The sequence below is a fragment of the Grampus griseus genome (genome assembly GCF_964374135.1).
Source record: "Grampus griseus genome assembly, chromosome: 8".
Lineage (NCBI taxonomy): Eukaryota > Metazoa > Chordata > Mammalia > Artiodactyla > Delphinidae > Grampus > Grampus griseus.
Genome location: NC_139002.1, coordinates 26,585,517 through 26,604,156, shown reverse-complemented (window position 1 = coordinate 26,604,156; position 18,640 = coordinate 26,585,517). Strand labels below are relative to the sequence as shown.

At 37.3% G+C, this 18,640-nt stretch overlaps 1 protein-coding gene across 1 annotated transcript in view; it reads left to right on the top strand.

The window, feature by feature from the left end:
* Positions 1-15,802, top strand: part of CWF19L2 (CWF19 like cell cycle control factor 2) — a 193,664-nt gene extending 177,862 nt beyond the window's left edge. Inside the window, exons 17-18 of the mRNA XM_082660925.1 lie at positions 12,804-12,905; positions 15,653-15,802. Coding sequence (XP_082517051.1) covers positions 12,804-12,905; positions 15,653-15,796 — 246 coding nt within the window. The 3' untranslated portion in view covers positions 15,797-15,802. The remainder of the gene's footprint in view (positions 1-12,803; positions 12,906-15,652) is intronic.
* Positions 15,803-18,640: the final 2,838 nt, after the last annotated feature.

The window sequence follows — 18,640 nt, the reverse complement described above, 5'->3', positions numbered from 1 at the left end:
ATATATACCTAAAATAAGTACCTGGAGGATTTTAATATTTTTAAATAACCAATAGAGACAGTAAGAAACATACAAATTCTTGGAATGGTTGTTGTATATTCAACTTTGAAGTGTTTTCTTTTCTAAATCACCACATAGCGTTTTATCTGAGACTATTTGAGAGTAGCTGGGGAATGAATCAGATGACCTCTTGAGGTCACTCTTAGCTTAGGATTTGATAATTATGTGGATGGAGTTGTGAAGAGAACTTGAGTATAAGAATAATTTCAAAGCAGGTCACTTTTTACAAGGTTAACAAACTTTCCAGTGTCTTTTTTAAATGATAATTATGTTTCTGAGCATGAAGTGAACAATCTTGATTTATTTTAACATTATTTTTATTCTGAAGAAACCTCATTATCCTTCTTTTAAAAAACTCTATGTCCTTAGTAGGTACGTAAAGTATTTTATGTGTGTGTTGGGGATGTGCTGATTTTTTCTTCCATAGTGGATTCTTGGTTGTTAGTAGAGATTGACATATTTGTAATTCATTCTGATTCTCTGTTGATTTATGTTTTTATTTCTGTGAGTATAAGCTTCTCTTTTTATGTCTATTTTGTTTACTTTCTCTGGGTCTTTTTATTTCCTTGCAGTGTAGTGTGAAGTTCATGGATATATACAAAAAAAACAGATCTGAATGTTCATTGCAGAGGAGTTGCATAATATTCAGTAACTTGTCAAGAAAGTGGTCTTTTTTCACAAGACAATTTTATTGAGATTTCACATGAATTCTTCCTCAACTTTTTCTTTTTTTTACCACTTTATTGGAGTATAATTGCTTTACAATGACGTGTTAGTTTCTGCTTTATAATGAAGTGAATCAGTTATACATATACATATGTTCCCATATCTCCTCCCTCTTCTGTCTCCCTCCCTCCCACCCTCCCTAGTTCACCCATCCAGGTGGTCACAAAGCACCGGGCTGATCTAACTATGCTATGCGGCTGCTTCCCACTAGCTATCTTCTTTTTTTTTTTTTAACATCTTTATTGGAGTATAATTGCTTTACAATGGTGTGTTAGTTTCTGCTTTATAACAAAGTGAATCAGTTATGTATATACATATGTTCCCATATCTCTTCCCTCTTGCATCTCCCTCCCTCCCACGCTCCCTATCCCACCCATCTAGGTGATCACAAAGCACCGAGCTGATCTCCCTGTGCTATGCAGCTGCTTCCCACTAGCTATCTACCTTACGTTTGGTAGTGTATATATGTCCATGCCACTCTCTCACTTTGTCCCAGCTTACCCTTCCCCCACCCCATGTCCTCAAGTCCATTCACTAGTAGGTCTGTGTCTTTATTCCTGTCTTACCCCTAGGTTCTTCATGACATTTTTTTTTCTTAAATTCCATATATATGTGTTAGCATACAGTATTTGTCTTTCTCTTTCTGACTTACTTCACTCTGTATGACAGACTCTAGGTCCATCCACCTCATTACAAATAGCTCAATTTCATTTCTTTTTATGGCTGAGTAATATTCCATTGTGTATATGTGCCACATCTTCTTTATCCATTCATCCGATGACAGACACTTAGGTTGTTTCCATCTCCAGGCTATTGTAAATAGAGCTGCAGTGAACATTTTGGTACATGACTCTTTTTGAATTATGGTTTTCTCAGGGTATATGCCCAGTAGTGGGATTGCTGGGTCGTATGGTAGTTCTATTTGTAGTTTTTTAAGGAACCTCCGTACTGTTATCCATACTGGCTGTACCAATTCACATTCCCACCAGCAGTGCAAGAGTGTTTCCTTTTCTCCACACCCTCTCCAGCATTTATTCTTTCTAGATTTTTTATTCTTTCTAGATTTTTTATTCTTTCTAGATGATGGCCATTCTGACTGGTGTGAGATGATATCTCATTGTAGTTTTGATTTGCACTTCTCTAATGATTAACGATGATGAGCATTCTTTCATCTGTTTGTTGGCAGTCTGTATATCTTCTTTGGAGAAATGTCTACTTAGGTCGTCTGCCCATTTTTGGATTGCGTTGTTTGTTTTTTTGTTATTGAGCTGCATGAGCTGCTTGTAAATTTTGGAGATTAATCCTGTGTCAGTTGCTTCATTTGCAAATATTTTCTCGCATTCTGACGGTTGTCTTTTGGTCTTGTTTATGGTTTCCTTTGCTGTGCAAAAGCCTTGAAGTTTCATTAGGTCCTGTTTGTTTATTTTTGTTTTTATTTCCATTTCTCTAGGAGGTGGGTCAAAAAGGATCTTGCTGTGATTTATGTCATAGAGTGTTCTGCCTATGTTTTCCTCTAAGAGTTTGATAGTTTCTGGCCTTACATTTAGGTCTTTAATCCACTTTGAGCTTATTTTTGTGTATGGTGTTACGGAGTGGTCTAATCTCATACTTTTACATGTCCCAGTCCAGTTTTCCCAGCACCACTTACTGAAGAGGCTGTCCTTTCTCCACTGTACATTCTTGCCTCCTTTATCAAAGATAAGGTGAACATATGTGTGTGGGTTTATCTCTGGGCTTTCTATCCGGTTCCATTGATCTATATTTTTGTTTTTGTTCCAGTACCATACTGTCTTAATTACTGTAGCTTTGTAGTATAGTCTGAAGTTAGGGAGCCTTATTCCTCCAGCTCCATTTTTCGTTCTCAGCATTGCCTTGGCTATTCAGGGTCTTTTGTGTTTCCATACAAATTGTGAACATTTTGTTCTAGTTCTGTGAAAAATGCCAGTGGTAGTTTGATAGGGATTGTATTGAATCTGTAAATTGCTTTGGGTAGTAGAGTCACTTTCACAATGTTGATTCTTCCAATCCAAGAACATGGTATATCTCTCCATCTATTTGTATCATCTTTAATTTCTTTCATCAGTGTCTTATAATTATCTGCATACAGGTCTTTTGTCTCCTTAGGTAGGTTTATTCCTAGATATTTTATTCTTTTTGTTGCAGTGGTAAATGGGAATGTTTTCTTGATTTCACTTTCAGATTTTTCATCATTAGTGTATAGGAATGCAAGAGATTTCTGTGCATTAATTTTGTATCCTGCTACTTTACCAAATTCATTGATTAGCTCTAGTAGTTTTCTGGTAGCATCTTTAGGATTCTCTATGTATAGTATCATGTCATCTGCAAACAGTGACAGCTTTACTTCTGCATTTCCGATTTGGATTCCTTTTATTTCCTTTTCTTCTCCGATTCCTGTGCCTAAAACTTCCAAAGCTATGTTGAATAAGAGTGGTGAGAGTGGACAACCTTGTCTTGTTCCTGATCTTAGTGGAAATGCTTTCAGTTTTTCACCATTGAGGATGATGTTGACTGTGGGTTTGTCTAATATGGCCTTTATTACGTTGAGGTAAGTTCCCTCTATGCCTACTTTTTGCAGGATTTTTATCATAAATGGGTGTTGAATTTTGTCAAAAGCTTTCTCTGCATCTGTTTAGATGATGATATGGTTTTTCTCCTTCAATTTGTTAATATGGTGTATCATGTTGATTGATTTGTGTATATTGAAGAATCCTTGCATTCGTGGAATAAACCCCACTTGATCATGGTGTATGATCCTTTTAATGTGCTGTTGGATTGTTTGCTAGTATTTTGTTGAGGATTTTTACATCTATGTTCATCAGTGATATTGGCCTGTAGTTTTCTTTCTTTGTGACATCCTTGTCTGGTTTTGGTATCAGGGTGGTGGTGCCTTGTAGAATGAGGTTGGGAGTGTTCCTCCCTCTGCTATATTTTGCAAGAGTTTGAGAAGGGTAGGTGTTAGCTCTTCTCTAAATGTTTGATAAAATTCGCCTGCGAAGCCATCTGGTCCTGGGATTTTGTTTGTTGGAAGGTTTTTAATCACAGTTTCAATTTCAGTGCTTGTGATTAGTCTGTTCATATTTTCTATTTCTTCCTGATTCAGTCTTCGCACGTTGTGCATTTCTAAGAATTTGTCCATTTCTTCCAGGTTGTCCATTTTATTAGCATAGAGTTGCTTGTAGTAATCTCTCATGATCTTTTGTATTTCTGTAGTGTCAGTTGTTCTCCTTTTTCTTTTCTAATTCTATTGATTTCTGTCTTCTCCTTTTTTTCCTTGATGAGTCTGGCTAATAGTTTGTCAATTTTGTTTATCTTCTAAAAGATCCACCTTTTAGTTTTATTGATCTTTGCTGTCGTTTCCTTCATTTCTCTTTCATTTATTTCTGATTTGATCTTTATGATTTCTTTCCTTCTGCTAATTTTGGGGGTTTTTTGTTCTTCTTTCTCTAACTGCTTTACGTGCAAGGTTAGGTTGTTTATTCAAGATGTTTCCTGTTTCTTGAGGTAGGATTGTATTGCTATAAACTTCCCTCTTAGAACTGCTTTTGCTGCATCCCGTAGGTTTTGGGTCGTCCTGTCTCCATTGTCATTTATTTCTAGGTATTTTTTGATTTCCTCTTTGATTTCTTCAGTGATCACTTGGTTATGAAGTAGTGTATTGTTTAGCCTCCACGTGTTTGTATTTTTTACAGATTTTTCCTGTAATTGATATGTAGCCTCATAGCATTGCGGTCGGAAAAGATACTTGAAACAATTTCAATTTTCTTAAATTTACCAAGGCTTGACTTGTGACCCAAGATATGATGTATCCTGGAGAATGTTCCACTTGAGAAAAATGTGTTTTCTGTTGTTTTTGGATGGAATGTCCTATAAATATCAATTAGGTCCATCTTGTTTAATGTATCATTTAAAGCTTGTGTTTCCTTATTCATTTTCATTTTGGATGATCTGTCCATTGGTGAAAGTGGGGTGTTAAAGTCCCCTACTATGAATGTGTTACTGTCAATTTCCCCTTTTATGGCTGTTAGTATTTGCCTTATGTATTGAGGTGCTCTTATGTTGGGTGTATAAATATTTACAATTGTTACATCTTCTTCTTGGATCGATCCCTTTATCATTATGTAGTGACCTTCTTTGTCTCTTGTAGTAGTCTTTATTTTAACGTCTATTTTGTCTGATATGAGAATTGCTACTCCAGGTTACTTTTGGTTTCCATTTGCTTGGAATATCTTTTTCCATCCCCTCACTTTCAGTCTGTATGTGTCTCTAGGTCTGAAGTGGGTCTCTTGTAGACAGCATATATATGGGTCTTGTTTTGGTATCCATTCAGCCAATCTGTGTTTTTTGGTGGGAGCATTTAATCTATTTACACTTAAGGTAATTATGGATATGCCTGTTCCTATTCCCATTTTCTAAATTGTTTTGGGTTTGTTATTGTAAGTCTTTTCTTCTCTTGTGTTTCTTCCCTAGAGAAGATCCTTTAACATTTGTTGTAAAGCTGGTTTGATGGTGCTGAACTCTCTCAGCTTTTGCTTGTCTGTAAAGGTTTTAATTTCTCCATCATATCTGAATGAGATCCTTGCTGGGTAGGGTAATCTTGGTTGTAGGTTTTTCTCCTTCTTCACTTTAAGTATGTCCTGCCAGTCCCTTCTGGCTTTCAGAGTTTCTGCTGAAAAATCAGCTGTTAACCTTATGTGGATTCCCTTGTGTGTTATTTGTTGTTTTTCCCTTGCTGCTTTTAATATGTTTTCTTTGTATCTAATTTTTGACAGTTTGATTAATATGTGTCTTGGCGTGTTTTTCCTTGGATTTATCCTGTATGGGACTCTCTGTGCTTCCTGGACTTGACTAAATATTTCCTTTCCCATATTAGAGAAGTTTTCAACTATAATCTCTTCAAATATTTTCTCAGTCCCTTTCTTTTTCTCTTCTTCTTCTGGAACCCCTATAATTCGAATGTTGGTGCATTTAATGTTGTCCCAGAGGTCTCTGAGATAGTCATCAGTTCTTTTCATTCTTTTTTCTTTATTCTGCTCTGCAGTAGTTATTTCCACTATTTTACCTTCCCGGTCACTTATCCGTTCTTCTGCCTCAGTTATGCTGCTATTGATCCCATCTAGAGTATTTTTAATTTCATTTATTGTGTTGTTCATCGTTGCTTGTTTCATCTTTAGTTCTTCTAGGTCCTTGTTAACTGATTCTTGCATTTTGTCCATTCTATCTCCAAGATTTTGGATCATCCTTACTATCATTATTCTGAATTCTTTTTCAGGTAGACTGGCTATTTCCTCTTCATTTGTTAGGTCTGGTGGGTTTTTACCTTGCTCCTTCATCTGCTGTGTGTTTTTCTGTCTTCTCCTTTTGCTTATCTTACTGTGTTTGGGGTCTCCTTTTTGCAGGCTGCAGGTTCGTAGTTCCTGTTGTTTTTGGTGTCTGTCCCCATTGGCTAAAGTTGGTTCAGTGGGTTGTGTAGGCTTCCTGGTGGAGGGGCCTAGTGTCTGTGTTCTGGTGGATAAGGCTGGATCTTGTCTTTCTGGTGGGCAGGTCCACGTCTGGTGGTGTGTTTTGGGGTGTCTGTGGACTTATTATGATTTTAGGCAGCCTCTCTGCTAATGGGTGGGGTTGTGTTCCTGTCTTGCTAGTTGTTTGGCATAGGTTGTCCAGCACTGTAGCTTGCTGGTCATTGAGTGAAGCTGGGTGTTGGTGTTGAGATGGAGATCTCTGGGAGATTTTCGCCGTTTGATATTATTTGGAGCTGGGAGGTCACTTGTGGACCAGTGTTCTGAAGTTGGCTCTCCCACCTCAGAGGTGCAGCCCTGACTCCTGGCTGCAGCACCAAGAGCCTTTCATGCACACGGCTCTGAATAAAAAAACGGATGGATAGAAACCTAGGACAAATGGTGAAAGCAAAGCTATACAGACAAAATCTCACACAGAAGCATACACATACACACAAAAAGAGGTAAAGGGGAAAAAATAATAAATCTTGCTATCAAAGTCCACCTCCTCAATTTGGGATGATTAGTTGTCTATTCAGGTATTCCACAGATGCAGTGTACATCAAGTTGATTGTGGAGCTTTAATCCGCTGCTTCTGAGGCTGCTGGGAGAGACTTCCCTTTCTCTTCTTTGTTCGCACAGCTCCCGGGGCTCAGCTTTGGATTTGGCCCTGCCTCTGTGTGTAGGTCGCCGGAGGGCGTCTGTTCTTCGCTCAGACAGGACGGGGTTAAAGGAGCAGCTGCTTCAGGGACTCAGGTTCTCTCAGGCGGGGGGGAGGGAGGGGTGCAAATGCGGAGCGAGCCTGCGGCGGCAAAGACCGGCAGGACGTTGCACCAGCCTGAGGCTTGCCATGCGTTCTCCTCGGGAAGTTTTCCCTGGATCCCAGGACCCTGGCAGTGGCGGGCTGCACAGGCTCCCATGAAGGGAGGTGTGGATAGTGACCTGTGCTCGCACACAGGCTTCTTGTTGGTGGCAGCAGCCGCCTTAGCGTCTCATGCCCGTCTCTCTGGTCCGCCCTGTTAGCCGCGGCTCGCGCCCGTCTCTAGAGCTCCTTTAAGCAGCACTCTTAATCCCCTCTCCTCGTGCACCAGGAAATAAAGAGGCAAGAAAAAGTCTCTTGCCTCTTCGGCAGGTCCACAGTTTTCCCCGGACTCCCTCCCGGCTAGCCGTGGTGCAGTGACGCCCTGCAGGCTGTGTTCATGCCGCCAACCCCAGTCCTCTCCCTGCACTCCTACCGAAGCCCGAGCATCAGCTGCCAGCCGTGCCCGCCCCAGCAGGTGAGCAGACAAACCTCTCGGGCTGGTGAGTGCTGGTCGGCACCAATCCTCTGTACGGGAATCTCTCCGCTTTGCCCTCCGCACCCCTGTTGATGTGCTCTCTTCCGGAGTTTCCGCCCCGAAGCTTTCCCCCTCCACCACCCGCAGTCTCTGCCCGCGAAGGGGCTTCCTAGTGTGTGGAAACTGTTCTTCCTTCACAGCTCCCTCCTACTGGTGCAGGTCCCGTCCCTATCCTTTTGTCTCTGTTTATTCTTTTTTGTTTTGCCCTACCCAGGTACGTGGAGAGTTTCTTGTCTTTTGGGAAGTCTGAGGTCTTCTGCCAGCGTTCAGTAGGTGTTCTGTAGGAGTTGTTCCTCGTGTAGATGTATTTCTGGTGTATCTGTGGGGAGGAAGGTGATCTCCGTGTCTTACTCTTCCGCCATCTTCCCGATTCCCCCCGCCATCTTCCCAATTCTCCCCCTCTACTTTTTAATATGATTTTTAACTGTAATTTTGTGTTAACTGTAGCAGTGAAAAACATCTAAGACGTCTTGGGTTTGAGCTTCAAAGCTAAGCAAAGTCCACCTCAAGGAAAATTTGGGTTTACCCTAAGACCATCAAATATGAGGACAATTATACGAAGTCAGGATTAAAATCTGGAATATTAAAAGGGGAAAGCTCAAATACTACTGTTTTCCTATCATCAGTAAAATTTTTTGCTGTAATTCTGTCAGTACTCTTCATGGGTGGTGCCAATGTTCCAACTTCTATCCCTCTGGCTGGTCAAGGCAGGAAAAGGAAGTGCTAAATGTACATATACTTTTATACTGAATCCTTTGCAATGCCTACCGACTCACAACTCTTCAGGCAAGACATTAGGTTGTACCTTTTCTGCCTGCAGTGAGAGAAGAGTTCTTGTGGCACGCAACTGTTCTTTGTTTAGAAATAATGTGTTCATTTTGCCATCTTGGCAATTATGCCATATGTTGTTGAGCTTTGGTATGTATTGATATATACAAATTACCACAAACTTAGTGCTTTAAAAACAGCACATTTGTTATCTCATAGTTCTGGAAGTCACAAATATGAACTCAGTTTTACTGGGCTAAGTCAAGGTGTTAGCAGGCCTACTTTTTTTTTTTTTTTTTTCCTTTGGAGGCTCTCAGGGAGAATCCATTCCCTTGCCTTTTTCGTTTCTAGAAACCACCTGCATTCCATGGCTTGTGGTTCTTTCCTTTGTGTTCAAAGTCAACCAGTATAGCATTTTCCAGTCTTTCTCTGACTCTGATCCTCCTATCATATGCTATATAACCCAGGATAATCTCCCCATTTCAAGACCCCTAACTTAATTGTATCTGCAAAGTCCTTTTTGCCATACAACATAACATGGAAGCCATTTTTTCTGCCAAACACAGTGTAATACAAACAAAAAGCATGGGCACTATCATCATAAATTGCTTTCTGAAGTTATCTCTTCCTCAAAGTACTGCTTTTTAATTGATGGTAGTCTACAACATGATTTTAGCCATTCAAATTCATGTCTCACACGTTGATCTACTTCAGGTAGCAAAAATATTTTAATGATAATAAAGGCCATATATGACAAACCCACAGCCAACATCGTCCTCAATGGTGAAAAACTGAAACCATTTCCACTAAGATCAGGAACAAGACAAGATTGCCCACTCTCACCACTATTATATAACATTGTTTTGGAAGTTTTAGCCACAGCAATCAGAAAAGAAAAAGAAATCCAAATCAGAAAAGAAGAAGTAAAGCTGTCACTGTTTGCAGATGACATGATACTATACATAGAGAATCCTAAAGATGCTACCAGAGAACTACTAGAGCTAATCAATGAATTTGGCAAAGTAGCAGGATACAAAATTAATGCACAGAAATCCCTTGCATTCCTATACACTAATGATGAAAAATCTGAAAGAGAAATTAAGAAAACACTCCCATTTACCACTGCAACAAAAAGAATAAAATACCTAGGAATAAACCTACCTAAGGAGACAAAAGACCTGTATGCAAAAAACTATGAAACTGATGAAAGAAATTAAAGGTGATGCAAACAGATGGAGAGATATACCATGTTCTTGGATTGGAAAATCAACATTGTGAAAATGACTCTAGTACCCAAAGCAGTCTGCAGATTCAATGCAATCTCTATCAAACTACCAAAGGCATTTTTCACAGAACTAGAACAAAAAATTTCACAATTTGTATGGAAATACAAAAGACCCCAAATAGCCAAAGCAATCTTGAGAAAGAAAAACGGAGCTGGAGGAATCAGACTCCCTGACTTCAGACTATACTACAAAGCTACAGTAATCAAGACAATATGGTACTGGAACAAAAACAGAAATATAGATCAATGGAACAGGATAGAAAGCCGAGATAAACCCATGCACCTATGGTCACCTTATTTTTGATAAAGGAGGCAAGAATATACAATGGAGAAAAGACAGCCTCTTCAATAAGTGGTGCGGGGAAAACTGGACAGCTACATGTAAAAGAATGAAATTAGAACACTCCCTAACACCATTCACAAAAATAAACTCAAAATGGATTAAAGACCTAAATGTAAGGCCAGACACTATAAAACTCTTAGAGGGAAACATAGGCAGAACACTCTATGACATAAGTCACAGCAAGATCCTTTTTGACCCATCTCCTAAAGAAATGCAAAAAAAACAAAAATTAAAAAATGGGACCTAATGAAACTCAAAACTTTTGCACAGCAAAGGAAACCATAAACAAGACCAAAAGACAGCTCTCAGAATGGGAGAAAATGTTTGCAAATGAAGCAACTGACAAAGGATTAATCTCCAAAATTTACAAGCAGCTCATGCAGCTCAATATCAAATAAACAAACAACCCAATCCAAACATGGGCAGAAGACCTAAATAGACATTTCTCCAAAGAAGATATACAGATTGCCAACAAACACATGAAAGAATGCTCAACATCATTAATCATTAGAGAAATGCAAATCAAAACTAAAATGAGGTATCACCTCACACCTGTCAGAATGGCCATCATCAAAAAATCTACAAACAGTAAATGCTGGAGAGGGTGTGGAGAAAAGGGAACCCTCTTGCACTGTTGGTGGGAATGTAAATTGATACAGCCACTATGGAGAACAGTATGGTGCTTCCTTAAAAAACTAAAAGTAGAAATACCATACCACCCAGCAATCCCACTTCTTGGTATATACCCTGAGAAAACCATAATTCAAAAAGTGTCATGTACCACAATGTTCATTGCAACTCTATTTACAGTAACCAGGACATGGAAGCAACCTAAGTGTCCATCAACAGATGAATGGATAAAGAAGAAGAATTGGCACATATATACAATGGAATATTACTCAGCCATAAAAAGAAACGAAATTGAGTTATTTGTAGTGAGGTGGATGGACCTTGAGTCTGTCATACAGAGTGAAGAAAGTCAGAAAAAGAAAGACAAATACCGTATGCTAACACATATGTATGGAATATTAAAAAAAAATGATCATGAAGAACCTAGGTGCAGCATTGGGAATAAAGACACAGACCTACTAGAGAATGGACTTGAGGACACAGGGAGAGGGAAGGGTAAACTGGGACAAAGTGTGAGAGTGGCATGAACACATATACACTACCAAATGTAAAACTGATAGCTCGTGGGAAGCAGCTGCATAGCACAGGGAGAACAGCTCTGTGCTTTGTGACCACCTAGAGGGGTGGGGTAAGGAGGGTGGGAGGGAGGGAGACGCAAGAGGGAAGAGATATGGGGATATATGTATATGTATAGCTGATTCATTTTGTTATAAAGCAGAAACTAACACACCATTGTAAAGCAATTATACTCCAATAAAGATGTTAAAAATATATACATATATATATATATTTTTTTTTTTTTTAACGGAGCCTTCCATTTCTTTTTGACTATCAGATTTGCACAAAGTGCTATTAATAGATGGAAATGAAAGTCATATTTGAATAATATTCTCTGTGCCAAGCATTTATATACATTTTTCTATTTGATCTTCACAGCAGACTTCTGAGCTCTTCATATTTCTCATGAGACTCACAGATGTTAAATAACTTGCCTGAAGTTACGTAGTTATAAGTATCAGAGCTGTGATTAGAGCCTTGTCTTTCTCTTTATTTTTTTCCTAATTGTCTGTGTCATACATGTTTTCACATTTTATTTTAAAATGTGAAAATATTTTTAAAAAGCACAAAGTAGTAACCCATTTCTCTGCATTTTACGTATTGTACTATTTTGTAAACTGATTATTTTTTAATTATGCTTTTCCTATAACCTGAACAAGTCTTTATAATCCCCAATTTTAATTGCTTTATACTATTTCAAGATGACCACTCTTCTTCCACCCTACCATACTATCTCTTTCCAAGTCATGCCTTCCTGAGGACACAATACAAAATATATATAGTTAAGTAGAAATATGTAATTCACTGCCAAAATTAGTAAATGCTGACTGTATAAGGGTATTAGAGGAGAGAGATATTACTTTAAATTGACAGTTTGAATACTTTCTAGTGACAGAATAAGGGCTTGAAGGAAAAACTTGCAAGGACACAAGATCTACTTAACTTTTAAAGCTAGAAATTATGGCCTTTTCCAATCAAGATAGTGTTTAAAATACTTCATGCATGCACACGTGTGTGTGTGTTTGTGTGTCTGTGCATGAGTGTGTATAGAAAGAGGGAGGGATAAAAGACAGGGAAAGATAATAGCTAATCATGGAAATATTTTGAAACAAGGTTGGTAAACTAAAAATTTCTATACCCACCTCACCAGTTAATAAAAAACTATGATTGTTCATGTTTAATTTATCTTTGATCAATAAATAGCAGTATAATCTCAGGAATGTTATACCTCTGCATTGTGAGGAAAATATAAGAAAGTATATCCTTAATCTCTATTTGCATAGTTTAAGGAAAATTACTCGGTTGTTATATATTTTAAAAATGCCTTTTCTTTCCTGTTTCCCCATAAGACAAAAATAATTGGTTCTGATTATAATTGCTGGATATTATAAAGCACTATCTAGCTGAAAGGCTACCAAATGAAATGTTTTATTTAAGAAGTTAGGTTATTGTTTAAATACCTATAGAACTGGAAATTCAGTGTATACGTTTGTTTTGAGGGATGCTTAATTAGGAAGAGGGATTAAGCATAACTTTCTGATTTCATGCTGTATTCATGTGTGATTTATCTGTTTATTTAGGTACCCAGAGGCTTACCTTACTTCTCTGTGAATTTTGGCCTCCAGGGAGGGTTTGCCCATGTCATTGAAGATCAACACAAATTCCCTCATTACTTTGGAAAGGTATGCTCACAAATTTAGTAAAGTACCAGAGTTTAGCAATTTTGTAACACTTTTCTTTTGAAGGGAAATCAAAACTTTGGGCACAATATATAGTGAAGTTGGTTATTACTGTTCCACCCAAGTTTTAGAGGGAGTACCCAGAAACTGTTAATAAATATATCCCAGAATATTTATAACAGGAATATTACTTTGTAACCAAACATTTGTTGACAGTGTCAATGGTGACTATAATGTTTTTCCTGTGGAGTCAGCCAGGCTTGTGCTGAGAGTGATTGATGATAATTGATAATGATGATAACGCACTCATTGAGGGTTTACAATGAGCCTGTTACTGTTCTGAGCACTCATTTAATGCTCACAATAACTCTATTATATAGATATTTTTATACTTTCATTTTATAGATGATGAAACTGAGCTACAGAGAGGCTATATAACTTCCCCATGGTCATGTGCTAAGTGACAGAAACAAGGGGTGCATAAGCTCATGGTTGAACTAGAGAACAAATGATCTCACATCTTCATTTATAATTAAGAACGATATAGTCCAAGAATGTGTCACTCATTTCACACAGATAGTTTCTGGACAGATACTAGAGTGTAGATCTTCCATTTCTTGCTAGTGGATTTTTTCTGTTACTACAGATTGCCTTCTAGGGTTATAGTCCTTAAATTTAAGGTCTACTGAGTATCTGGGAAGTATGTAAGTTAGTATCAGGGACTAGAATGAAATTAGTGTAGCTATTGAAGCAATCAAAAGAAGTCTGGGCAATAACAGCTCTAGAAGTGACCTTTCAATCTAGTATAACTCAGGCCTTTCTCTCTAAATTAGAGGAGCCTAGATGAACTCTGTCCATTGTTCCCTGTTCTTCCTCCCCACTTTCATCTCCTGTGTAAGATCATTTTCTGCAAAGAATAGTGACATGTAAGAGGTTTGGACTCAAAAATGTTTATGCTGTTATCCTTAAAGGTTAGCTAGAGGCCTAAAATCACATTCATCTATGAACTGTTGAGATATGTTACAGAAACTTGTCTGAGAATTTTTCAGAATATCTTTTCCCAGAGTTAATTAGAAATTTGTTTTCATTGCTCTGAAAAATTCTGTTGTTATTCAATAGAGCTTTATAACTCAAAGCTTTATGACTCTGCATTTATTTCTTTCAAAAAAAGAAAACTTAATTCTAGTGAAAATGACATAAAATATCAATTTTTTAACTTGCATAAATTTAATTGGGAGATCGCCCCCCCCAATATTATGCATGTGCTGTGATTTTTATGATACTGTTTTAATGTTAAAAGGAAAGCTTCTTTAGTTAGCATTACATCATTGATCCGTTTTCTCCAAAATCTTCTTTCCAAGAAACAGCCTATGAGACCAAAACTCCCTTCAGCCTGCAGTTGTTTAGAGAGCAAGAAGGGTTGGTCTCTTTCCATTAACATCTGCTTCAGTAACAGAACAAGAATCAGTCCTTATATGGTACCCATGAGACAAAACTTGATGCTTTATAGACAGTTTTAGATCAATTTATAAGCTAGGCTTTCTTAAACTACATTGCTAGTGATTGGCTGGTGCCAAGAAACTCTTGCATTAAATCTAAATGTGCCCTCTTTTTAAACTATGTCTCTCTTAACCCCTTTATTTCCCTTTCCCACTGAAAAGAGATTTCCTTTTCCATGAAGCTTTTCCTGATTTATCCAACAATTAGAATCTTCTTCCTTTTTGAGTTTCCATGTAGTCTGCTTTGACATTTGCCTTATTCTGCTTTATAACTCCCACCACAGCTCCACATTCTGTTATGAGCTTTCTGAAGACAGAGAAATGTATTTTAGTTATCTCTGTATCCCCTACAATATTTGGCACTTGCTTGTACATAGTATGTCCCTTTAGTATATTTGTTAAGATGAAGAACCTATGTCTTAGAGTGATTATGTCCAAGGTCTTACCACACAATCCTGCAGACCTAGACTGAATATGCAGAACTCAACCCTTAGCCCAAGATTTTCCTGTATTACCGTACTTCCCTTCCTCGAAGCATTATAAATCTCCCCCATATCTTTCTGTACATGGATACTCACTATCATAAATTTGATTAATTTCTGTAGCTGATAGCACAGGAAGAGGATCATGAAGGAAATGATCTAGAGTAATAAGCAGACAGTCAGAAATCCATTCCTTTCAGGGCTTGGGAATGTGACTTTTTAAATGAAGGTGATTTATAATTTCTAATTCTTGGTTTGCTTAGATTAGTACTAAAATATGATTTTGTTTCCTGAAAAAATATCTACAGCTAATAGGAGAAGAAACTGGCTTTTAACTATACTGGGTAGTAGGGAGAACATTAGCCGGAGATTCAACTGTAGTTGAACAACCAAGTTAATAATTGCTACATGTTGATCAACTTTTTCTTCAAACTTTTACCAGAGCAGCTAATAAGGACCAAATTAGTTAAATTCCATTTTCTCTTCCTCCCCTTTGCTGCTGTCTGATAGATGTGTTAACAAGCAACAAAATAGACAAATTGTTTGACAGGAGACACAGCTAGGACCCCTAGAATCACAGGGTTTGCATAGTTAGAACTAAATGAAAAGAATGTTTATTTTTAACTTGAAACTAATACCTATGTAAAATTTGATCCTCACGGAGAACTACTTAATGTTATATTTAGTAACAGAATAAATTGAAATAGTTTCATTCCTGTTTTTAGTATTTATACATGCACGTGTTTGTATTTTTCTCATTCTTTGAAAGGAAATCATTGGTGGGATGCTGGATGTAGAACCAAGACTTTGGAGGAAAGGGATCCGAGAAAGCTTTGAGGATCAGAGGAAGAAAGTACTGCAGTTTGCTCAGTGGTGGAAACCATTTGACTTCACCAAAAATAAAAAATGTTGAGACATACCTTTCATTTTTTATTTCCTCTTCATATTTCTTTCAGTTTTATTTCCATTGCATCTAACTAAACAACTGATCATCAGGTAATAGGAAGAGAATCATGATCTGGGTTTAATGACAACTGCATCATTGGATTGTGTCGGTTTCCTTCCCCACCTGCTCCTGTGGACTTCATTGTAGTAACTGTGGAGCAAGACCAGTTATGTCATGTGACCTGTTCATGTCCTGTTCTGTACCTCTGTCTTGGTATTCTGAACTATTTATATTAACATATAGAAAGACTTTTCTGAAGGATTATCTAGGAAGTATAGCAAATCATTGCTTCAGAGGGAAGCGGGTCTGCTTCAAGTTTGAGTCTGCTGACTAGCTTCTTTTGCATTTTTTAAACTAAGAGTTGGCATATTTAGTAATAATTGAAATTTCTTTTCACAGCATTTTATAGAAGCTCTTAATTTTCTACCAATAGCATATATATTACTACTATTCTTTTTATTAAAGGAATAAAGAATGTCCCAAAAGTAATTAAGAATTAAATAAGGTATATAACATGTTCATGATTTGTTTTTATTTCTGTATTTTTAAATAGTGTCTTTGAATTTTGGTGATTTTAAAAGTAATTGTTCCAAAAATTACAGTTTACAGTTGTTTGGGGTTTGTATGAAAGTTAAAAATTTTAGCCAAATCATCATTTTGAGGTTGTATTGATTATTACAAAATCTTAAGTAATGTGAGTATTTTTAGTGTCAGGAACACATTCTGTTGTCCCATATGATCTAAGGTTCTTCATTTTCCTGTATTCTTACACTTGGTGTGAAGAGAAAAACCCTATACATATAAAATATGGCCATGGTCTCTAAGAGTGTTCCTACTTTATTTTTTATATGGAAGATATTTTTGTAGTAACCCTTTTTCAAAGATGTTGATTTTTTTGGAGCGGAACCTTGACGTTTTGTCATGAAATGTTGAATATTTAGAATCAATGTGACATGTACTCTAGAGTAACTCCTAACTCGACGTAGTTATTTTTAATATTGACATCTCATTTCTTTAGTATCTTGAAAAAAGAGAAATGTTTATGTTCTATCTGAAGTTTTAAAATTTTAATAAAAGTTGGAAGTTTAATGGTTTCAGATTCTCAATATTTACAAATTGGATTTAAGTTATTATCACATACTTGATACTTGATAGTATTTTATTTTTCGCTGTTTTCAGACTCTTTTGGCCTTGCTGCAAAGTCTCAGAGGAATCTTTAACATTCATTTATTCAATCAGTGAGTTAACAAACATTTGTTTGCAGGGCATTTTGTTGCATACTGGTAGTACAAAAATAAAAAAATACTTCCTATACCTTAAATTATTTCATAGTTTAGTGGTGCAAGAGATATGTTCAAAAATAATTACATAAAGAAGATGTGGCACATATATACAATGGAATATTACTCAGCCATAAAAAGAAACGAAATGGAGCTATTTGTAATGAGGTGGATAGACCTAGAGTCTGTCATACAGAGTGAAGTAAGTCAGAAAGAAAAAGACAAATACCGTATGCTAACACATATATATGGAATTTAAGGAAAAAAATGTCATGAAGAACCTAGGGGTAAAGCAGGAATAAAGACGCAGACCTCCTAGAGAACGGACTTGAGGTTATGGGGAGGGGGAAGGGTGAGCTGTGACAGGGCGAGAGAGAGTCATGGGCATATACACACTAACAAACGTAGTAAGGTAGATAGCTAGTGGGAAGCAGCCGCATGGCACAGGGATATTGGCTCGGTGCTTTGTGACAGCCTGGAGGGGTGGGATAGGGAAGGTGGGAGGGAGGGAGACGCAAGAGGGAAGACATATGGGAACATATGTTTATGTATGACTGATTCACTTTGTTATAAAGCAGAAACTAACACACCATTGTAGAGCAATTATACCCCAATAAAGATGTTAAAAAAATAATAATAATTACAGCACAATATAAGTTCTAATGCAAGATATGTGCCAAGTGTGTTCAGGTCCAGTGCTAAAGGACTATTTACACCTCCTCTGTCTTCATTCTTAGCTGATGAATCTTGCTTCCTGTTTTACTGAGAAAATAGAACTAAATAGAAGGAGTTTCTACCACATCTAATTAATATACCTGCATCTGTACCCAGGTACTCTGCTTCTCCTCTTGATAACTGTAGGTAAATTATTTTGTTGTCCTTACGTAGAGCTAGTCAACTCATTTATGTACTACTAGATTTCATCCTTTTTCACCTACTCAAATGCCTCTACCCTCTGAATTATTAGATTTTTTCCTCTCTGTAAGATTATTTCAATTAGCATCCAAAACCTTTTATAATATATCAACAACAAGCCCTGGCATCATACTGCCACCCCTAGCCATTTCTCTTCTCCAGTTGAGCAAAATTCATTAAAAAAAAAAAATCTGTTTCCTTTCCTTCCATCTTCTTCCTGTTCTCAGTAGTCAGACTTCATCCTCACCATTCTACTAGTTTTAGTTTTGTTTATGGTAAGGTCCTCAGTTCCTTCCATATTGCCAAATCAAATAATTTATTCTCAGTGCTCATCTTACTCTATCAGCTTCATTGGCATACTTGATCACTTCCCCTTCTTGAAACACTATTTTTACTTTGCTTCTAGAACACTGTCTCTTATTTATCCTCTTTCCTTACTGGCTGCATCCTCTCAATCTCCTTTGCTGGTTTCTCCTCTTGTCAACTTCTAAGTGTTGAAATGCCTATTCTCAAACCATAACTACTGTATTCACTCTCTCCCAAGGTAATTTTCTCAATAAAATGGTCTTAAATACTATTTTTAAGTTCGTTCATTTACTCAGCAAATGTTTGAGTG